This window comes from Cordyceps militaris (assembly GCF_000225605.1).
Source record: "Cordyceps militaris CM01 unplaced genomic scaffold CCM_S00002, whole genome shotgun sequence".
In the NCBI taxonomy this organism is placed as follows: Eukaryota; Fungi; Ascomycota; class Sordariomycetes; order Hypocreales; family Cordycipitaceae; genus Cordyceps; species Cordyceps militaris.
Window position 1 is genome coordinate 1,745,558 of NW_006271970.1, and position 22,203 is coordinate 1,767,760.

General features: G+C 56.1%; 8 protein-coding genes across 8 annotated transcripts; 4 read left to right on the plus strand and 4 right to left on the minus strand.

Annotated features, from left to right (window-relative positions):
• Positions 1–467: 467 nt before the first annotated feature.
• On the plus strand, positions 468–3,147 carry CCM_02464 (WD40 repeat-like-containing domain; the record flags this gene model as incomplete). Its single annotated transcript, XM_006667616.1, has 2 exons — positions 468–2,342; positions 2,401–3,147. 2 exons carry the CDS (start codon positions 468–470, stop codon positions 3,145–3,147), a joined length of 2,622 nt encoding a protein of 873 aa, XP_006667679.1.
• Positions 3,148–7,992: 4,845 nt separating this feature from the next.
• CCM_02465 (flocculation suppression protein) lies at positions 7,993–9,325 on the plus strand (the record flags this gene model as incomplete). Its single annotated transcript, XM_006667617.1, has 3 exons — positions 7,993–8,011; positions 8,064–8,477; positions 8,526–9,325. The coding sequence occupies 3 exons, from the start codon at positions 7,993–7,995 to the stop codon at positions 9,323–9,325; spliced, it is 1,233 nt and encodes a 410-aa protein (XP_006667680.1).
• A 3,014-nt stretch (positions 9,326–12,339) lies between these two features.
• CCM_02466 (Protein kinase-like domain) lies at positions 12,340–13,910 on the minus strand (the record flags this gene model as incomplete). Its single annotated transcript, XM_006667618.1, has 2 exons — positions 12,340–13,453; positions 13,507–13,910. The coding sequence occupies 2 exons, from the start codon at positions 13,908–13,910 to the stop codon at positions 12,340–12,342; spliced, it is 1,518 nt and encodes a 505-aa protein (XP_006667681.1).
• Positions 13,911–14,587: 677 nt separating this feature from the next.
• CCM_02467 (uncharacterized protein) lies at positions 14,588–15,182 on the plus strand (the record flags this gene model as incomplete). Its single annotated transcript, XM_006667619.1, has 2 exons — positions 14,588–14,645; positions 14,683–15,182. The coding sequence occupies 2 exons, from the start codon at positions 14,588–14,590 to the stop codon at positions 15,180–15,182; spliced, it is 558 nt and encodes a 185-aa protein (XP_006667682.1).
• Positions 15,183–15,738: 556 nt separating this feature from the next.
• On the minus strand, positions 15,739–17,067 carry CCM_02468 (thermotolerance membrane protein Dlt1, putative; the record flags this gene model as incomplete). The annotated part of the gene is made up of 1 exon (XM_006667620.1): positions 15,739–17,067. The coding sequence occupies one exon, from the start codon at positions 17,065–17,067 to the stop codon at positions 15,739–15,741; it is 1,329 nt and encodes a 442-aa protein (XP_006667683.1).
• A 577-nt stretch (positions 17,068–17,644) lies between these two features.
• On the minus strand, positions 17,645–19,757 carry CCM_02469 (nuclear envelope protein; the record flags this gene model as incomplete). Its single annotated transcript, XM_006667621.1, has 3 exons — positions 17,645–18,694; positions 18,736–19,565; positions 19,619–19,757. 3 exons carry the CDS (start codon positions 19,755–19,757, stop codon positions 17,645–17,647), a joined length of 2,019 nt encoding a protein of 672 aa, XP_006667684.1.
• A 387-nt stretch (positions 19,758–20,144) lies between these two features.
• CCM_02470 (t-SNARE) lies at positions 20,145–20,993 on the plus strand (the record flags this gene model as incomplete). The annotated part of the gene is made up of 2 exons (XM_006667622.1): positions 20,145–20,420; positions 20,478–20,993. The coding sequence occupies 2 exons, from the start codon at positions 20,145–20,147 to the stop codon at positions 20,991–20,993; spliced, it is 792 nt and encodes a 263-aa protein (XP_006667685.1).
• A 131-nt stretch (positions 20,994–21,124) lies between these two features.
• On the minus strand, positions 21,125–22,132 carry CCM_02471 (mitochondrial export translocase Oxa2; the record flags this gene model as incomplete). The annotated part of the gene is made up of 1 exon (XM_006667623.1): positions 21,125–22,132. The coding sequence occupies one exon, from the start codon at positions 22,130–22,132 to the stop codon at positions 21,125–21,127; it is 1,008 nt and encodes a 335-aa protein (XP_006667686.1).
• Between the last annotated feature and the right edge of the window lie 71 nt (positions 22,133–22,203).

Consider the following 22,203-nt stretch of genomic DNA (forward strand, 5'->3'; position numbering starts at 1 on the left):
GCTTGTTTTTTTTTTGGTCTTTTTTCGCTTCTCTGTTTATGTGAGCTGTTTAACTAGTGTCGTACTTCTTTCTGTAAGAGATCGACCAGTATTAGTCGTCACTGTATGTGCCTTCCTTCCATGCCGTCATCCAATTGATATCACAGAGCGTTGCTGAGGAATTTCAAAATGTCAGGTACAGCTTCAGTCTGCCGCAAAACGCAAAATGGCAATTCCCGTCAGAGAGGTCAATCATCGCGTCTCATAAAACATCGTCGACTGTGATAATGTGGCGCAAACACCACCAGCCACTACAGCGGGGTCGGCCCGTGGCTCAACTCATTTAGCCGGTTTAATTGAGACGCGTCTGCGGCGCGTCTTCAACGGCCAATCCACACCGCACAACCCTCCCCTCCAACAAACCAACCGTTGTCTTTTCAGATGCGATACACCTTCCCGACTTCCATCTCCTCTCTAAACAACACATCATGGACTCCACGCTGGCCCCGCGGCCACGGCCACGCCCGGCACACACGCAGGGCATCACGCGCTGCGCCTACACGCCCGACGGCGCGCGGCTCGTCACCGTCGGCTCCAACAACACGATCCGGCTGTACGCGACTGGCTCCGACGGCGAGCCAACCAACATTGACGACTGCCAGGAGCAAAACGTGGCCGTCGCCGCGTCGGCGTCGTCCTTTGTCGTCGGCTCCGAGGACGGCACCGTCAGCCTCTTCTCGCTCGCCGAGGCCAGCTTCCAGCGGTTCCTGCTGCGCACCTCGCTGCCCGTCCGCGACGTCTGCCTGTCCCCCGGCGGGCTGTGGTGCGCCGTCACCAGCGACGAGCTGACGGTCAAGATTGTGCACACGCAGGACACCACCCGCGTGCGGCACCTGCGCGAGCACGCCCGGCCCGCGCGGCACGTCGCGTTTGATCCGCAGGGGAGCACTGTCGCGCTGTCGGGCACCGACGGCATCGTGTACGTCTACTCGCTGACGGCCGACGAGCCGGAGCTGATCCGCACCATTGACGGCGTCATCCCCGCCCTCGACGCCGACAGTACGGCCACGTCCAGGGTGGTGTGGCACCCCGACGGCCGCGCCTTTGCGGTGCCCACGGCCACGCGCGACATCCAGGTGCTGTCCAAGAACGACTGGGAGAAGCAGCGCTGCTTCGCTGACGGCCATCTCGGGGCCGTCACCGCGCTCGCGTGGTCGCCCAACGGCGCCCTGCTCGCGTCCGCCGGCAAGGACGGCAAGCTGCTCATCTGGGAGACGAGGACGCAGAGCGTGCTGCAGCGGTACGACTTTGCCAACGTCGTCGACTTTTGCTGGCACCCGCGCAAGAACATCGTCTCCTTCACCACCTCCGACGGCGAGGTCTATATCTACCCCGATTTCCTTGGCGAGGCATGTGCGCCGCTGCTCAAACTGCCCCCTCAGCCGGCGCCGTTTATCCACGACCCCCTATCCGAAATCTCCGGCAACAGACGTGTGCCGCCCGCCGCCGCCGCCGCCGCCAAGCAGCACGACCTTCCTACGCGTGCGCGCCGCGAATCCTTTGGCAGTCTGGACTCATATCTCGGCGGCGGCCCCGACGACGACGACTTTGTAGTCGACGACGACAATGCGGGCTACGCGCAGCCAGGCCTACTCAAGCGCGGACGGGACCACGACGGCGACGATGCGCACACCGGCCGCGCCAGCAAGCGCCGACAGATACAAGAACCGGTCTACCACGACGCCTTTCAGCCAGGCTCGACGCCATGGCAGGGCAACCGCAAGTACTTGTGCCTCAACCTCGTCGGCTTCGTGTGGACCGTAGACCAGGACGCCCACCACACCGTCACCGTCGAGTTCTACGACCACGAGCTGCAGCGCGACTTTCACTTTACCGACACCTTTCGCTACGATAAGGCCTGTCTCAATGAGAGCGGGTCCCTCTTCTCCTGCCCGCCGTCCGACGAGGACCAGCAGCCGGCTACGATATACTACCGCCCGCACGAGAGCTGGACGCAGCGCCTCGACTGGCGTATCGAGCTGCCCCGCGGCGAGGCCGTCACGGCCATGTCGCTCAGCGACTCTTTCATCACAGTCACCACCGATGCCAGCTACGTCCGTGTGTATACCCTGTTTGGCATGCCCTACCGCGTGTACCGCCCCAAGAGCGCGCCTATGGTGACGTGCGCCAGCTGGCGTGACTATGTCCTGACGGTGGGCAACGGACCGGTTGGACCGGACGGCAACACCCGGCTGCTGTATACGATTGAGAATGTCAAGCGTGACGAAATCTGTCAGAACGAGGATACGCTAGCCCTGCCGCCGGGGGCGACACTGAAGAGCGTGTTCTTCTCCGATAGTGGCGTACGTACTCTCTTCTGTCGCTCTCACACAGACCTCTTTTACTAATACTCATGGCTAGGATCCCTGTATATACGACTCAACGGGCACGTTACTGGCGCTGCTGCACTGGCGCCAGCCCTCTCGCGCCTGCTGGGTGCCTCTTCTCGACACCAAGCTGCTGCCGCGTCTTGCCTCTGGCCGTAAGCATGAGACATACTTTCCTATTGCCGTGGCCGATGACAAATTCCACTGCATTATTCTCAAGGGCGGCGACAAATACCCATACTTTCCTCGTCCTCTGCTCTCCGAGTTTGACTTTTCCATCCCGCTCTCGTCACCGCCCAAGGCAAAGGAACCGAAGCCGAAGAAGAAGAAACAGCCTCGCGAAGACGGTGAGGATCTCGGCAGCGAAGTCGAAGAGGCCTCGGACGAAGAGATGCAAGACGACGACGATGGCGAGGAAGAGGTGGAAGAATTGTCAGAGACCAAGAAGCTCGAGCAGGCGTTTATGCTCAAGGGAGTGCAGGCCGCGCAGGCGCGTGACGTACTCGACGCGACAACGGGCGGCCACGCGCAGCGCAGCCTGCTGGCACGACTGGAGCTGGAAATGGACAAGACGCTGCTGCAGCTGCTGGCGGTGGAGTGTCGAGAGGGCGAGGAGCGCGGGATGCGGGCGCTGGAAATGGTCAAGTTGATGCGCGACCGCACAGGACGCATGATGGAGGCGGCCGGCAAGGTGGCGGAGCGGTACGGGCGCACTATTCTGGGCGACAAGATTCGCGAGGTGGGCGAGAAGAGGGTGTCAGGGGAGGACGACGACTTCTAATGCTGTTTGGTGCGATACTGCCGTGAGAAGGCAAGTGATGTGTAACGTTGCAGTCAGAAGATGAGAAGCACCACTGTAAGCGAGGTTACAGCTGCAAGCGAGGTGAATATCTGGCAAAGCATTCTGGTAAAGCATTCTGGTAAAGCATTCTGGTAAAGCATTCTGGTATATGTTTCATGGGGTCAATCGGCTTTGGGTACTTGATTGGCCTGAGGGCTCAAGGCGTTTACGTTTTCTCTGCATTAGTCTTGCGTGCAGCATGAATGATGACAATTTTCTCGATGCCTGCCGTCGGCAGTGTATGCCGGTTCTACACGCATTGGTAGCTTTTATGTATGTTGGAGATGACGACTGGTGGTGCGGCATCGTTATGCCGAGCAGTGTCCGAGTCCGAAGTCGCGATGCAGCGGGGCGGCATTCAGCTACCGCCTTGCTTGTCGTGAAACCCGGGTGACCAAGGCATGAACTCGTCACGCCATCTCATCCTATTTCGTAAGGCGGTTTGCCTACAGATTGATGCCGATAAATTCCCCTTGTGGCATCTGGCCGCCGGTGCTGTGCAAGACGGCCAATTTCATGTGGCAGGTCCACTCGCGAAACGTTGCCCAGCCGCGGTACGGGCAGGCGAGCCGATGTGTAGGGAGAGATAACTTAATACTGTTAGTTAAACAAGCCAATCGGCTGGCGGCCAAGCGACTGCTCGAACAAGGATTGGTTGCTCGGGGCAGGAAGCGGCCCATTACGGGCTAAATTGGAGTTTTACATGTTCTTCCTCTGTAGCAAACGCATGGGGCCGAAACTGGGTACACGGGGTTGTTTGTGTTTGGGCTTGAGGCCAGTTTTGCAGCGCAATTGTAGCATAGGTAGTGCGTGGTTCATAGTGAGCCGGCGTAGCAAATTGGTTGTCGGCTTGGCTGTGAGTGCGGTTGATGCATTCCCGCATGAGCACAGGACATGCCGCGGCTTCTTGGGGCTCTAGAAGGAGCGCTGACCGGGGAGTTGGGAGGGCTGACAGATCCTGGCCCAATAAGATGATGGGGCGTACTTGCGCATCGCGGACTGCATGGCGCAGATCTGGTCTGTTCTAGTGGGCATGAAGTGGGCGGACAGGGTGCCACCCAAATTGTCGCACGCCTGGCAGGACGGCAAGCAAGAGTGCAGGTTGGACGGGGTCGTGGATGTGGATGTGGCGTCTCTTTCAGCGGCGCTCGCTGGGTCATGAAGTCACTGGACAGAGCAACGATGCAGCGGCGCAAGAGACAGGACGCGGTTGGTGCGGGACGGAGCGCATTGAGCGGACGAAAAGTCGGGCAGCGTACCGAGTACGGAGGATCAATAGAAGAAGAGCAAACAGTCGCAGCGTAGGCTCTGCAATTTCCACCAGGCTTGTCCCAACACTGTACTCCCACTCCATACCGACTCCCGAGTAGCTGTTTTGATGTTTTCATGGCCGAGACAGGCTGTGTGGGCTGTGTGGTCATCTGGTAGACTGCGGAAAGCAGCCGTGATTTGGGTGTCACAAGACATGTGGTGGACAAGGGTTGTGCTCTAGCAGAAGACGAGGTAGTCTGCAACAGAAATTTCGGTTGAGAAGCGCACGTTTTGCAATCTCCACGCCGATGCGAGGCCCGAGAATGTCTCGCAACTGACTAGTTATGCGGTGCCGAAGCTTGTACTGTGCGCATTGTTCCGCTGTGGCTGATGTGTGCAGGACAAACGGCGAGTAAAGGGCGCAAGGCGTGTGGGCTGTTGCCGAGAATAAGTTAGTGAGGCATTGCTGCGATAAAGAGAGAGCCGGGTGCATGTAACTATTGGAAGGAATAGCGCAAGTCGTGCAACTGTGTACGCATTTGTAGTTATACTTGAGAGGTAATAATGGTGGTTGAGACTCGTTTGAGTGGGACGGGACGCGAACGAGGCAGGGGAGAAGGCTAGCGAGCTTGGACCTGGAGATGCCCGATGCCGAAGATGGTGCATTTAGGGAGAGCCGCCTAATCAGAAGGAGTGTTGGTGATGGCGGATGACGGATGGTAGAAATAGGGCTGGGGGTGCTGGTGATGATGGGAAAGCGTCTGTTTGCGATGGAAGGGGGACAGGAAGGATGCCAGCTCATCGGAAAGTTACAGAGTATCTACGGGTGATGCGGGTACTGGTGAGTTTTGATATATGGTAATTGTGCACTAGTTTGCTCAAGAGTACTTGCGCGCAGTATACATCGCACGGCCATTAGATGGGTACATACTGTGTCTACCTACCTACCTCATAGGTAGGTAGGTAGGTACCCTGGGTGTCTGGGGTGGCTGCGGGGGCTGCAGAGTGATGAACTAGAGTTGGCTGCAACTAAAGAGTTCCGCGAGACATTGGATAAGAATAATAGAGATTGGCAGTCCATGCGCACATGGTATTTTCGGGCATTCGGGGTTATCCAGCACGATGATGCAGCAAGGGTGGAATGATGGGGGATGGAAAACGTGGATCCGGCGCAGGAATAATAGTTATATCTAACTACCTACCTTGACCTAGTTTGTACCTAGGCATGTATTTAAATCATTTGTTTGAGAAAAAGAAAACCTTCCTTTTTTCTCGTCTAGGTTTCAAAAGGGGATAGCCGAGGGGACTTTATTAGCTGGCGCAAGCCGCAAAGAGTTCCAGCACCTACGCCGGAAGTAGGGGCACCCCCGCCGGCTACCTAAAACACGCCGGAGCTCGCCCCGTGGCGGGCACCAGAACCCGGCAAGGTCGTGTACGTGAACCTGCAGCGGCTTTCCATCTTGGGGGTCGGGGACGTACAGAAGGATGCCAAGGCGAACAGGTCGGCGGAAGCTGTAGGCGGAAGCAAAACGGGATATTCCAGTAACGTTACCCGTGAATGCAAGTATCGACGCAAGTCCGGCGCTAAACAAGCCTGGGGGATTTTAACTCGGCGCCACAAGACCGGCTAGACGACTCCCGTTCGTTGACAGAAGCAAAGGACGCCGCTAATGAAAGAAAAAATGGGAGCCGCTAAAACGGATGCGTGGTTGTTGTGGCCCGGCGGTGGTTCCAGGGACCTCGGGCCTACAGGCGGCCGGAGGGAAGCACACATCGGCGCTCTGGTCTCCAGCTGGTAGTTATTGACTAAAGACCTAAAGACACACTCAGGCCGTCACACTTCTCTGACAATACTCATCACTTTCGGCCATGGCAAAACTCTATCGGCCTCGCGACCAATCGCCCGTGGCTGATGACAAGCAAAGACGCGCAGAGCTGGCCATCGAGGCATGCAGCTTGGTGTCGGCTGTCTGTCTGCGCACCTCTCTCTGCAGCGTCGGTTAAGCACATTGCATTTCTGCCGCTGGTCTTTTACAGGTATTGCAAGCTGATGGACAATGGTAATTTGTATAGTAATATAGTAATACAGCTTCGTACCCTGATAGGTATTGGTGTACCGAGTATACGTAGGAGACCCGGAATAGCGGCTCAAGTTCCACCCAGGCCCTACCACCTACTAAGGTACCTACCTGTAGGTACCAGAGGTAGTAGAAGGTACAGTAATAGGTCAGGCAGTGTAGCCCAGCACAGTGTGGTGGTGGTCAAGGTGTAGGGCCAGCATGCACAGCTCAAGCAAAGGTACTTGCCTGGCCTGCCTAGCACAGAGGCTGCAAAGGTACCTGCACGTAGCAAATGGCAGCACTTGCCTTGTGCTTCACCTCGCCTTCCCTACCAGCTCACCACGACCACCTCCACAACCCAGAGCTGCTTCTGCATTCTCGCGCAAACCGTTACAACGCCTTACCTTTTGCCTTTCGCCTTTCGCCTCTCGCCAATCCGCGCCCGGCTCTCACACTTTGATCCTCTTTCTTCACCATCGCTCACCAATCCGCCATTCTTTGCTCTCGTCTGCGCCCGCTTCTTTCCCCGGCCTCGCCGTTTCATCGCTCCTGCGCCGCGCTTCGCCGCCAGACGTTCGTCGCTTGCGACATGAGGTTCGTCTCAACACCACGCCTCACCCATCACCGCCTATCTTCCCCCAGCATTTCCGCCTCTCGTTCTTCCGCCCATACTGCAATCGCCCAGCCAATCCTCACTCCGCCGCCAGTCCCTTGTTCTTTCATCCTGTTCCTGCATCGCACGCTCTCGTCCGCTCCCCTGCCCGCCCGCCCCCCTTCCCCGCTAACTACCTACCAATGCTTGCCCGCTCCGTAAGCTGACACTTGACCAAATTTTTTTCACTATCCAGTGCCAATGGCCACCGCAACTGAAGGCCCCTACATCTCGTCTCTGCCGCCAGATCGGCCTCGCGATCGCATCGTCTCCCGGGCTATCCCACCTGCTCGCTCCTCCGCAACCATGCCGTCCTCTTCTGGCGACGCCATGGACGTCTCGCCCTCCCACACGCCGCCTGCCAACAATACCTCTCCATCTGCGCACAACGACTACGACTCCAAGTCAAACGGGCGCTCCAACAATTCGCCTCCTCAGGACCCCTCTTCGTCTTCTGCCTCCATGGCTGCTCCTCCCCCCTCCGCCGCCGGCGCCGCTCAGCAGCCCAAGATTGTCCAGACGGCTTTCATCCACAAGCTCTACAAGTAAGCTCTTCTGTTACCTTGTTCTGGTCCACCCGCGCACGCGCACCCTGCTAACCTTCTCCAGCATGCTCGAGGACTCGCAGATTCAACATTTGATATCATGGTCCGCCACCTCGGAAAGCTTTGTCATGTCGCCCACTGCCGACTTTTCCAAGGTTCTTTCGTAAGAACCCAGCCCGCGACCTGTGCCACTGCTGCTGCTTTGCGACCGTTTCTGACTTGTCTTAGCCAATACTTCAAGCATACCAATATCTCATCCTTTGTGCGACAATTAAACATGTATGGGTTTCACAAAGGTACGACATTTCTTTCAATCGCACCGTCCCCCAGCCTCCTAATCTAGAACAGAACGAGACGTTTTCCACACCGGGAACCCCGACACCACCCTCTGGGAATTCAAGCACGGTAATGGCAATTTTAAGCGCGGTGACATCGCTGGCTTGCGCGAGATTAAGCGTCGCGCCAGCAAGCAGCTCGGCCCCAAGGAGAGCACCTACGTCAAGGCCAGTACCTCACAGCCAGGCACGCCTGCCGAGCCCGTCCAGTACCCCCCCGAAACCACCGAAGCCAAACTCGCCCATTTGGAGTATAGCGTCATTGAAATGGGTGCACGACTACAGAGGAGCGAAGAGCAGTCGCACTATATGCAGCTTCGCAATCAGGCAGCCCTGGATACGGTATCCCGGCTCTTACAGTTCAATCAGGAATTGTCCCGCATGGTGCTATCCCTGGCTCCGTCGGACAGTCAAACGCAACGCGACGGTACGTACCAGCTTCACCCGTTGCCAGTCGCATCACTAACCCAAATAGTGGTGGCTTTGCAAGCTGAAATGCAACGGCAAACGGATTTCGTGCGCACCTTTGAAGAGCCCGCAGAGCCGTCTTATTCTGTAACCAGATCCTATCTTGGCAATATCGACAATGCTCCGGTGTCACCAAGACAACTACCACAAGACGATGTCCGTCGCACCGCGCCGGGCATTGTCCAGATGCGCGCACAGCCATCCTACCGCCCACTGGTGTCTTCCAATCTGACCTCTGGCAGCCGTCGCTTTGGATCCATTGGCGGCACCAGCCCGAACCAGTCCTCACCGCTACGCAACGCCGCTCCCGCACCACCGCCCGCCCCTCATCAGCTGTCGGCAAACGAAGCGCCTGGCATGAGCATGGGCCGTCGACATACGGCCGCCGATATTCGAGCCCACGGCTGGCAGGCTGGCGCAGCGCCCTACCACCCTTCCAACCCGGCATCTGCGCCTTGGCCCTCATCACCTAATCGAGTTCCTCCCGAGGATCAGCGCATCCGTGAGTCGCTATCCGCCTATTCGCTGCAGAGCGCTTCGCATGGACACCCGCGGTCACGTCCAACAACGCCTCCCCCGCCTACCGCCAATGGCACCTCTAATGGACACGATACATTCGCCGGCTGGGGCTGGAATTCTACCGGCAGCCGTGACGGCCGAGGTACGTTGTTCAAGGACTCATCGGCTCCTCCTACCAGGCGAGGAAGCATGGCTCATATCCTCAACCCGAGCAATGCCGAGAACAGGTCAGATGAAGAGGACGACTTGCGCGGCGACGATGATCGCAAACGAAAGCGCATGCAGTGACGTGGTCAGTGCACAACTAAATTGATGCTCGGATGCTTTGGCATCTTCACTCGAAACGAATATAACCCCTGGTCTTTTTGGGGGGGGGAGGGGTCACGATTGGGAATCATCGAAATCACACTCAACACGTGGCGATTCGTCTAGTTCGTATCGACCATGACATCAAACATGAACTAGAGGGAACACGGCCACGGCATCCGACTTGCAAGGGGTTTACTATTGCGGAGCATTACTCGAGGCGGACGAGCATTTGCTCACTCGAGGCGAACGGCGTATCATTCACATAACCTGGGACTCGGATTTGAATTCGGCTACGTAGGCCTGGAATCGTGCGTTTGGACTATCTGTCTTCTTTTTTCCCCAACTTATTCAAACGGGCATGGCGCGCAGCATTTTTTTTTTTCCTTGACTTTACATATATATCATCCTGGGATACCGAAACGGAGTCAGGTCCGACGAGCAACGCTACCGAATCGTGGGCTAGTCATGCGACTTTGCCTCGCACGAGTTATGTTGGCGCGGTTTCTTTTTGCAATTTTTCTTTTCACATAATGGTGCGATGCGTTCGCTGGGAACTAGAGACGACGTATTGTTGTGACTCTTTTGGGGAAAGGGGACGAATAGCTGGGAATGCAATGCGACCCAACTTGGAAATGGTGTACACCAATGTCTTTTTTACCTGTTTTTCTACGTTTTTTTACGTGTTCTTGTATGCGGAGCCACGCTGAATGAGATTCTTTCACTGTTAGTCGGTGGAACTTGGCCAACCTCGAATTTTTTATACTCTTGCGAAAAGTCTTTTTGCAATAATTCAACGCTATTCTGTTGTAATGCTCACATGGGTTTGTACTACTCTCACTGTGGCTGATTTTGCTCGGCTGTATTACAAATTATTAATAGTATCAAATTACCCCGCATATTTCGTTGTAGATCCCTTCGAATAGTTAGAGTACACACCACATTCTCACAACCAAGAACGACTCCAGAGAAATAAGGCGAAAAAGACGAAAAACATAAAGCAAAAAAGAAAACATACAGCAGCCGGTGTTCGCTGGTCGTCACCGACCCAACTACTAATCTGCCGATCAATAGCTTGATTTCTGCGGAGCAAACGGGACGCGATATTTTCTACTGTCTATGGCCGTATGTACCAGCTACTCACTTATAGCATGCTATATCGTCACAATAAATGCCCCCAAAAATGAATTCCAGTGACACACTCTCATGGTCTCATGGTAATTACTGTTGTATTTCTCCTCGTAATAGTATAATACCACGCTATCGTAATGGTTCTTCAGTGGCGTTTTCTGCCGGTTTTGCCTTGTTCTTGTTCTTTTTCTTTTTATTCCTCTTCCGCTTCGTCGTTGTCGTCTCAGCCGCTGTCGCTGTTTGTGCCGACTCCTCCACCGCAGGCTGCGTCTCTGCCTGGACCACATCACCAGCCTCTCCTCTGCTGTCCTGCCTCGTCACCTCGGCCGCCCCATCCCGCACCTCCCGTCTGGGCCTCTTTCTCTTGCCCAGCGCACTCCTGCCGACATCCTCGTCCTCGTCGCTCTCCTCTGCCTTCTTCTTCCGCCTGCCGTCCCTCTTCTCCCTCTCCAGCAGCGGCCCTCGCTTGCCCAGGATCCGGCCCCGCAGCTCCCTGTCTGCGTTTGACGTCGCCGTGTCCGCGGCGGGCGGCACGTAACCGACGCCGCCGCCGGGATGGTAGGCGCTTTTGAAGAGCGCCTCGTCCTCGTCGACGTCGGCCTGCGTCTGGCGGTGCGTCGTCGGGGCGGCGCGGCCCGAGGAGGAGCTGGCGGAGAGCGTGCGCAGGAGGGAGGACTGCGCGGCGAAGAGCATCGATACGCGGTTGGAGAGCGCGGCGGCGGCGACGGGCAGGGCGTCGGGCGGTGCCATGGTGTTTTTTGGGGGGGGCGGCGCGCGCGCAGGGGATGCGCCGGTGGGGATGCAGAGATGCGTGCGTTTTTTTGTGTTGGACTTTCGGGGATCAGAGCTTCCAGCGGGGTTCGAGAAGAGGGTGTGCGCGGGGGAAGAGAGTCGTTGATGGTTGACAATTGGCAGCTTTGGAAATAGGCGAGGTGACGTTGGAGATTTGGGGCGCAGAAAAAAAAAAGTTGGAGAAATGGTGGACTACCCTGGACTGTTGGATAATTTTAGATCTGCTGGCGCCACGAGGTTTCTAGGGATTGACCAAAATCACATAATGTGACGCAATACTAGGAGAAATACTTCTAACAACAAGGTAACGATTCACTCATGAGGTAGTTGAGAATATAATTTGAGACGGTATATATACATATGTATATATATCAGAATCAGGAAGGCGATGCTAGTTCGACAGCTGGTTTTTTTGTCACCCCCATATTCATTATTCTAGTTTCGCGATTCTGCCGACAATATTCTCTGGATCTAATTACGGACTTGGCGATAAACCAAAATCATGCCGAAAATCGATAGTTAGGAACCGGTTGGTCAGGGGGGATCCCGCCATGTACCCGGTTTTGTTGTTCTGTCTTGACCTGATGTTCGTGTAATAGCTCTAGGATATCTACCTCGGCCGAGTTTTGAGACTCGTGACAGAATGGGCAGGCCAGATCCGCTTCGGTGATCTTCCCCTGGCGGGCCAGAGTCGTCAGGGTACTCAGGCCGTACGCGGACCTGTCAGCTGCGTGAGCACCGTCGACATGGGCTTGGAAGGAGGCAGCGCGCGCGAAGCTTTGCCCGCACGACTCCGAAAGGCAACTGTATTCAATCCAATACTGCTAGTATATATAGCTAATCCAATCGCGGCGACGCGCAAGCCCGTACAACGACTCCGCGCAAGCAGCGTCTTGTAAAACATACGGCTGCAGATCTTCGAAAATATGTCGGTATATGCAAACTGTCAAACACGCCCTGGAGGACGCTAAAGAGAAAATAAAATACGTCCAGGAGTTAAAGAGATTACAGGATGATTTATTGAGGGAGGGCGAGGAGGCATAAATCAATTGCATACCCCTTAATCTTTTTGATCAATGTTTCGTGGTCTTGAACTTCTTGAGCTTTTCCATCTGCTGTTCTATCTGTTGAACAAGTGCAGCACGAGCGATTTCCTCTTGGTCATCAGGCTCGAACCAATTATTGATTTTGAGGTACTGCGTGTACGCCTCGGAACTCTCGAACTGGCGCTGCACCTCTAGAGCAAGTGCCTGATTCTCGCCTCGTTCGAAGAACGCAGCAACGACTTCCTTCTCCGGTCCTTGAAAGAGCTGGGGATAAATGGCTTGAAAGAAGATGCTGAGCAGCTGAGAATGGTGGTGTAACAACTCGGCGATGGGCAGCCTCATACCGTACGGCAAGTCGGCATTCCACTCTTCGGCGAGCCGGCGATGAACGTCTGATGTTTCGCTTTTAGCCAGGAGAATCTTGTGGAACTGGGTGAACTCTGTACGATACTCCCCGCCTGTCGCATACGTCAGGTCCTTTCCAGCGATCCAAAAGGGCGGTATGAAGTGCTCGACTGGGATAGAACCGGTGAATTCCCAGTCAAGGATACCCATAAACTTGAGATCTTCGTCCACAATGATATTGGGACCTCTGAGATCCAGATGGCATAAGACGAATGGGCCGTCATTCCGCGCGTTTACCTGGATGGACTTGGTAAGCACCTGACGTAGGTTCTCTAGCGCAAATACTTCACGCTGCGCGTCTTTGAAGGATTGTCCGCCCAATGGCAACCTGATAGCTTCTTCTATGAGACTGAGTTGATGGAGAACGAAGTCTTCCGTCGAGGTGAATGGTGCCGAAGGAGTAGCAACCTTTGGCCGTTGGACTTGCAGCTCGTTTATGTGCCTAGAGAGAAAGGGGCCAATGACAGGATCTGGTCCACCATTCGAATCTGGCATCAATGACCCTGCGGAGGGTAGCTCGAGCTGGCGCATCTGGGCGAAGAAATCAATCAGTTGCGAATATACATAGTCGCGTCGGTCTCTGGTATCTTTCGCCAACGAATATGTGTTGAGGGGCCGGCCGGGCACGTATTCGAGGATGACGTATGCCTGTCGCGTAGACAGGTCCCGAGTGAGGGCTTCGCGACCCCAGGTGTGGACGTCAGGTAACGGGATCGTAGTCCTGTCCCGGACATACCTAGGCAGTCGGCAGATTAGCTGATGAATTCGCAGACGGGCTAGACTCCCTACTGCATCGTGGCAACCTCGTTTTGAATCTTGCCCCAGGTGTCATGGACGGCGGGCTCGATCGGGACCCGCACCGTCCATTGTGAGTCGCCCTGAAGGACCCCAACGAAAAAGCAAACGTTGAAGCTGCCGCGCTTAAAGTCATTGATCTGGCACGGCTTCTCGCAGTGTCGAGATACAAGAGTGGCAATGGCGTCCTTGTTGATGCGCGCGACAAACTCGTCGTTCCTTGCCTCTTGTTGCTCGTAGGTCAGAGGGTACTGGCATGACTGGGTGATCGAGCTGCGATTCCAGAACCGCAGAGCAGAGCTGAGAAACCGCAGGACAGCGTTCCAGGCAGTGGATAACTTGCCCAGAACGATCGTTGTCCATGGTACGCGCGTAAAGTGATCAATAATTGTGTGCATTATGATGCGATGAAGTCAGAGTGAGACTGGACAGCGGCGGTGCAACATGGCGGATACGTACCCTATAGTCACTCAGGGCGGGGCATACTTCATCATTAAAAGTTGACCTGTCTTTGTAGAGCTGCACCTACTGCTATGTCACAGACCACAAACGATTAAGACTTCTTAAGGTGCGGGTGGGAACATGTGCACCCCCCTCCTTGTGTCATGGTTGCTTAACTGCACAGGCGCCAAGCAAGCGCCAAAGCGGCGACAACTCAGGACAGCGACTGAGTAAGAAAGCTCTGAGTGTCGCGATTCGTGATTTATACTCGTCCGTAAGCAAAGGCAACTAGTATGTTGACCTGTGTTTTGCATGATATCCAGTTCTGCTCCTTCTTTCTATGTATACAACAATAGTCTCGAGGAATATTACAGAGACCAGAGTGGGCACGGTTAGATTACGCCCTCTCAATCCGAGAGCCTGGCACTAATCCTTTAAGCTGTGGTTTCGTAGACTTTGCTGTAGCTTTGCTCTGTTCCGTTCTGAAACGGTTGACTAGAATCTGCCTACAGGCTGATGTCTACGTCATCACGGCGATGCTGAATGACGAGTGGGAGGGCGTCAAGTACCATGAGAGCGACCCTCCGTTTCCATTGCCTTGAAAGGATAGTGCACAAGGCGGCAACCGTTTCACATGGGTACTGCAATGCAGTCTGACCAGCGGCTACGTCGCGAACGGCTGATCAAAAAAGGTATTTAATAGGCTGACCCTTCCAGATCTTCTAACAGACCATCTTCACAGCAACCAGCGCAAAAGTCCCAAGTCTGTTGTACACAAAACAAAAATGACAGAACAACATTCCGAAATCTCAGCCGCTACTGAAGACTGCCTCAAATCCTTCGAGGAGGCGCTGGAACTGGCATCAGACTTCAAAACGGACCTGGACAGCATCACCTGTGCCCAGCTACTGCACCAGAAAATACGTTTCGAGGAATGGTTTTCCAAGACGGGAGCCCGAGGTACTGGAAAGAGCTCTCTAGACTCTAAGATAAGAGCCCATCCCACGTGTTGCGACGAGCATCGTAACAAGGTGTTGAGGCTCGTGGGTCTTATCACGGAGAACCTCGTGCGCTACACGAAGATCGTTGGGGGGGAGGAGACACCGCGGGATAAACATCTGGGAGAATTTGAACCACCGGAAGGCGCCGAAGTTGAGCAAATCATGAATCTTTGCAACAACGAAATCACAAGCCTTGTGAAACTCACAGCATTGTATAAGGAGTCTTAATCCCGACAATCAAGGTCCTACCCGCTCGCGACCAACCGAAAACTTCACTTCACCCCAAGAGCCCGGCACGACATCAACCAAGTTACCAGAAACTGTACATTTCCCTCCCTGTACGGGTTGGGACGTCTGGGAGGGAGAAATCGGATAAGGCGGGTCGGGACGTTCGATTCGCCAAACGCATGACGAGACACACTCGCCTTTTGGATTTGGCGATGAAAGCCTGGTCTGGACGGCGGCTTGGAGCTAGGGAGACGGTGGACGACAGAATGACTGGGTTAGATTGATTGGATGTGCACATGGTGGTCATGCAACGGTAAAAGCGGTAGCGAAAAAGGAACGGTGCGACTCGCAGCGCACCGTGAAGCAATGTTGATATACATACCCAAAATATACACTATATACCATGTGGCCCTTTCAATAAAAAATTCACGCTTCTTATACCTCTGGATCGCCATATCATGTTAATCCATGCTGCCTCGCGACCACTCAAAGTCCCGAAGCAATGCGATGCAAGCTCATGTGCAGATTATACTTGTACAATATCCTCCCAAATACGTTACTGGTCCATTGTCGGACGCAACGACAACACGTACGGCAGCGCCGACGCATCCTCCCTCGTCGTCGCCAACCGAATCACCGAGCGGGAGCTCGCCGAGCCGCTCGATCGCAGACTCGCATCCGACTGCTGCGGCCTCAGCCGCAGCGGCCCCTGCTGCAACCTCGACAGCGGCACGCCGCGACGCGTCGTCGTGGCCACGGTAGCGAGGCTGCTACTGCTGTTGCTGCTGCGCCGCCGCGACAGCGCCGTCTCCGTATGTCGACTGCCGGGCGTGTTGGGCGCCGTGGCATATTGGCTCCAGGCGTGAAACGACGAGTCGCGCCGGGGCAGAGGCAGTCGGGCGGGTGGGCGCGCCGCACCATTGCTGCTGCTGCTGCTAGAGTCGTTGCTGCGGACAGACCGGGTACATGGCGTTGTCGGGCGCGATTCGAGCGGCGCGTCGCTGTCGTGGGCGCTCTCGGCAGGGCGGCGGCGGGGCGTGTCGTCGCCGATGTTGGGCGGGCGCATGGTGCGCAGCAGCTCGGCAAAGAGGTGCATGAGGCTGCGAAATTCGCTGTTGGTGAGCGGCCGCGTCGAGAAGCGCGCATATTCATACTGCGCGAGGAACGCCCCCGTCTGGCCGTCCACGTCCACGACGCCGAGCTCCGTCAGGGCGTCCACGTATGTCCGTAGACTCGAGGTCGGGTCGCGCTGCAGCAGCGCCGCCGCTTCCTGCTGCATCTGCGGCGGCGCCAGCGTCAGCGCCTTGGCCTCGATCAGGTTCGGCAGCTCCGCCAGTACCGTGCTGTACTGCAAGCCCGGCAGGTCGCGCGAGTCGGGCGACGCCCACCCGGGCTGCTCGATATCGGCCCAAGCGGTGCCGCGCGCGGGCAGCACGACGCCAAGTTCGAGGGCTACGGTGCGCGCCGTCTTGAGCGGCACGCGCGGCTGCGCAAACAGGTTCTCGCGCGCGGCATCGTCGTCAGCGACGGACCGGTCCCGCGGACGCGAGAGGAACGTGATGGCGGCACTGCGCTGCAGGCCCGCGCCGACAAGGCGGTGCACGCGGGCGGCCACGTCGCCGCGGTCGACCGGGATCCACGACTTGGGGATGGCGGAGAGCGACGTCGTGTTGACGTAGAGGCGCGTGGCGTAGACAAAGGCGATGATGAGGAGGGTGGCGGCGTAGACGAGTGCCAGCACGAGAATGTTATAGCGCGTGCGATTGGTAATGGACCGCTGGATGACGTCGCCGGGCGTGATGAGGAGCAGCCCGATGAGGATCAGGTAGAAGAGAATATACACGGAGCGGTACAGGATCCGCTGGATCATCTGCCGTCGCTGCATGACGGGTGGAGGGGTGGGCTGCTCAGAGGGGGGTGTGGCAGTCGTCGTTCGGTGTCTAGCGCGCGGCGATTGTCGTTGGTAACCGCATAGCGAGAGCTACTAATGTGTGAGCGTTGGTTAAGATGAACAAAGAATGTAGCAAGAAGAAAATAGACGCATTGGTCTTGCGTTGGGCGGTGACGGTCCGTGGCTGAGGGGAGGAGAGCAAAGCTTAATCTGGGCAGCGAAAGTGAGGTGGTTGAATGGAGTGGGCCTCGGCTTGGCCCGTGTCTCTGGCGTTGCACGCTTGAAGCGCTTGAAGCCAGCCACAGCTTGACCAAGTGACAAGCTAAATTAGTTGATGACTATAATGTGTGCATGCGAAAATGAGTGACAGCACCTCTACATAAAAAGGAGCTTCAAACTTGTTGAAACGTGGTGGCCTCTACGTGTCACTTCAAGTGGTAACATGAGCGTGTGTCAATTACACCAGTTCCTATTTATACATCTATACACCAAACCATTATCCCTGGTATCGTCCGTGCATCCAAATGGTGACCTTTTTATTTTATTTTCATCTTTGTATTGTGCAGGCGCCTCACCGAGCTTGCTCCATTTCTGGTCTGCGCTGATCCAGTCGTTGTCTCACGGCCGGCTCTGCTTTTCTCTGCGTAATCGGCTTCGGCCTTGACAAGTCCGTCCGTTTTGCGCTCTTCTCTGTAGTCTTCTTGGTCACCTTGACCGGTTGCGGCTCTGCGGCAGCCTGCGGCTTTGTCATGGCCTCCTTGGCAAGGCGAAGATCCGTCAAGTTCAATCTGAGATCACTGCTATAGGGCTCAAACTTGGCGACAACCTGCTCCAAGCCGAGGCGCATGGCGTCAATGACCTGGTCCACCTCAGGGCTCTCTCGGCGCCGTGACGAGTCTGTCCAGTGAATGGGGAACCGAGCCTTGAGTCCCTCCACTTTCTTGATGATGGCGGTAAGAACGCGAATGATGCTCGGGACATCACGGTGGACCTTGCCATATTGGTCCTCTGCCAAACTGCGAATAGCAAGCTGGCACAATGCCTGAGTGGCATGAATGTACACCGTGGGCTCTGCGTATGGCTGGCCCAGGACAGTAGCAGCGAACTCGGTTGCAAAATCCTGGCGAAAGACGCTACCAATCCACTCCAACTTCAGCAAGTACGAGGCAGCGTGATCAACGTATGATCGTATGCTCTCCTTGGAGACAGCCTCCTGCTGTTCCTTGGTGAGCATGCGATCGCGGGTCTGCTTCCAAGTCTTTTTGGCCAATGGGCTAAGCTCGGCAATTGGCGATGTACCAGGTGAGCGTGCAATTTGGTCCCATGCCTTGTCGACGCCACCGCGAGGTACGCTGCCTTTTGTAAAAATCTGATCCTGCTTGAGAGGCGCAGAGACCCGCTGCCTTGGTTCTTCCGGTGCCTTGACAGGCACGGCTGGAAGTAAGGGTTTGCCGTAAGCATCAACCCGCTCTTCCATGCCCTTCAGAACAGCCATGCAAATGGTGTACACCTGAGACCACATGGGACCGTCTTTGCGATCAATGTCGGCAAAAATGGCCTTTCGTTGTGCGTCGAAATCCTGCGCAATGATTGCAAGCTCCCACATGGCGAAACACTTTGACTGTTAATGATGCTTGTATCTATAGGGACACCGGCACATACCTGTACAGACGGCTTCTTGCTCTTGAGCCCATTGAGAAGGCTGCCGTTGGGATCCTTGGACTCGCTGGTGAAGGGCCTTCCAGCCTTCAGAGGAGGCTTGGCCATGAAAATGGAGAAACCAGTGTTGCCTGCCGCCCAGACGCCATGGATAAGAGCGCCAGCCCAGATGCAGCGAATCATCAAGAACAGATCGGTAGGCCAGCTGCTGGGCACAATGTTGGTGCGAGGCAGGTTGTAGAAGGGGCGGAACAGCATCAACGCCCAAGACCAGGCGAAAGACCGGAGTAGTGCATAGTATAAGACCATGGCTAGAACAAGTGAGTATGTCGCTTGCCTGATGCAGCCTGCAAAGACAGTAGGAAACTGCTGCGCAATCTTCTGAGACGATCCAGTGAGAAATCCACCAGTCTTTGTCGCTGGCTCCTCCTTCTTGGCGGCAGGCTTGATAATGGTGAGCCGATCGATGTCGTTTCGATAGTGTATAACCGTTTGCAATAAGGCGCAGCTGGCGAGATAGCAGGCGAGGAATATGGGTCGCTCATTGAGTCGCGCGCGATCGCCGCTAAAATATGTGATCCATCGTAGGCCAGCACTGTCGTCGAGGGACCACAGATACACCGGGCAAAATATTGTGCTGGAAAGGCTGTACCAGAAGAGCGTTTCGTAGGTTGAGTGGCTGAGAAGTGATGTCTTTAGGCTCTGCGCGCCTGTCTCAGTCTTGACGCCAACGTGGTAGTGCGCGATGCGGAGGATGAGAAGGGCCAGGCCGCAGGAGAAAATGATCGCGGTTCGAATACCTGTGGGACCCAGAGGAAACCAGGACCAAAGCACTAGAAAATTGTTAGATGAGTGTTGGTGGCATGGTATGCGACGATGCACTGACGAGAGCTCCAGGAAGCTAGAGCAAGAGCTTCAAGGTAGGCCACTCCAAGTAGCAGAGTCGCTGTCGACGAGAATCGCCTGTGAAGAGCCGGTTGCAAGGTGTCTTTATAGAAAGATCGTCGGATAACAGTGGCTGCCATTGCCACGTCGCATCACCCGGTCGGCTGGAAGATGTGCAATGATGGCAGAGTCCGGGAAGCAAGACTTCTTGACAGTCAAAAGTCAACAACACGCTAAGAAGTCGATGGTTGCAAGCAAGGCGCTAAGCTAAAAAGGATTACACGCTACCTATCGACCTATGTATGTATCACGTGGTGATAGCAGGCTTTTGAGCCGGCGTAGCGGCGGTTGGTGGAGGGAGACCCGCTGTGATCACTGTGATTGGACCCCGACCGTCTGTGTTACGCAGTGACCATGCCAGCGTCATCTAGGCACCACTTTGAAACCTACATCTACACAGCTCGGATTTTGCTGATTTTCTGCGCGCGTGATACCTCGACATATAGACTCTGGCTTTCCTTACAAACATGTCGAACGATCGTATTTCTAGCATGGAGGCCGGCCGGTCCGGCGGCTACAGCGATGACCCTGCGTTCCGGGACCTGCAGTCGGAGCTCAAAGGCAAGCTTCAGACGCTGCTCACCAACAACCGCAAGCTCTCCAACGACCTCACCGTCCTCGGCACGAAAAAAGATACGCCGCGTCTGCGGGAGCGCGTACACAACACGATGGAGAAGACGCGCGAAATCTGCCGGGACATTGGCGAGGGCGTGAAGAAGTTTCAGTCCTGGGAGGACCTCTCGGTACGTTGAGCGGCGCCAGAGCCTGCACTCAAGCAGCAGGACTGACGATTGCCACAGAAGCAGCAAAAATACGAGCAGACCAAGATCTCGAGCGACTTCCAGGCGGCCCTGCAAGAGTTCCAGGGCCTGCAGCGCAAAGCCCTCGACAGGGAACGCGCCTCCGTCTCAGCGGCCCGGGCCGTGCAGGACGGCGGCGAGGCGGGCGGCGAGGACAGCGCGCCCCTGGAGCAGTTGCAGCGCCAAGAGTTTGTCCAGGTCGCCGACCAGGACGATGTGGACTTTCAGGAGGCACTGATTGTTGAGCGGGAAGAGGAGATTCGCAACATTGAGCAGGGCGTGGGCGACTTAAACGTGCTGTTCCGACAGGTGGCGCACATTGTCAGCGAGCAGGGCGAGTCGCTCAACACGATTGTGGACAATGTCGAAAACGTCCGCGACGACACTAGACAGGCCGACATTGAGAACCGACAGGCGGCACGATACCAAAAGGCAGCCCGAAACAAGGGATTCTGCCTGCTGCTGATTCTGGGTGTCATCATGACTATTGTCCTGCTGGCTATTTTCCTGGGCTGATTTTAGCATTGTCAAGAACGTTTGTATGAGATACCGTTGGGTCGTAATGCATGCATTCTGCTATTTGCGTGCGCTGGAGTTTGGGAGTCCGGGTATTATTTACGACTGATAGCCAGTCAACGTCTATCTAATTATACATTTTTATTGTACACTTGTTTCTTTGGAGGTGTATCGAGATGCGGTCTTTTGACATATGAGATGATCTTGGGTTGGATAGGCTTCCAGTTTAGTAGCTTCTCTCGTTCCGGAAGAATCTTCCGGACCAGATTCACATTGACAAGCTGCAATGCAAAATTTGCGGCCCAATATAGAAAAACCGAGGCGGGCAAGTGCGTAACGCAAAGGGGAATAAGTGGTAGGAAAATGCCCAGTCGAACCAACCCGCGCAGGAGCCCTTGGGACCTTGTCTCGTAAGCTGGTCGTTCGATGAGTGCAGCCCTCCACTGCTGTAGACTCATACGGCTGAGGATGTTGGCCGCCAGGAGTCCAGAGCAGATGATCGGCAGGCCTAGCACGGCATCAGAGGCCATGAGATCCGTGAACCACAGACAGCCACCAGTGTGCAGGGACGGATCCACGACCGTCGACGACATGCGCGCCACCACCTCGCCGGCGCCGTCCGCCGCGGCCGTGTCAAACATGGACACGCCAGACAACCGCCTCAGAGCCTCGGAGACGACGACAAATGGGAGCATCGACGACAAGGGGATGAACTGCTTCCACAGGGGCACGCCCCACGCCCTGAAGAGGCGCTTGCGCGACCTGTCCGTCTCGCGCGCAATGTGCGCGTTCCTGCGCCCCGGTGGCCCGGCAAACGGCCGGCTCGCATGACGGTTGGACCAGGCGATGAGCAGCGGCTTGATGGCGTTGCGGCGGCGGTCGAGCGACTGCATGTACAGCTGCATGGGCAGGCGCACGGCGGCGTTGATGCCGAGCGCGACGAGAGGGATGGTCAGGAACCAGGGGACGCCGGCGCCGTGGTGGAGCGCCGTGAAGACGTGCGCCGTGGCGTCGACGAGCGGTGTCAGGGCCTCGTTGACAAAGGTCCGGCGGGCCGCCGGCGGTGCAGGCCCCGGCCGGGGACCGAGGCGGCGCGCGGCGACGAGGAGGCCGCTAACAGGGCGTCGCAGGTGGAACATGACGAGCCATTCCCCGGGGGCCTTGGTGTGAGAGGGGGGAATTGGCGGCGCTCACGGGGGCGAGGGTGGTG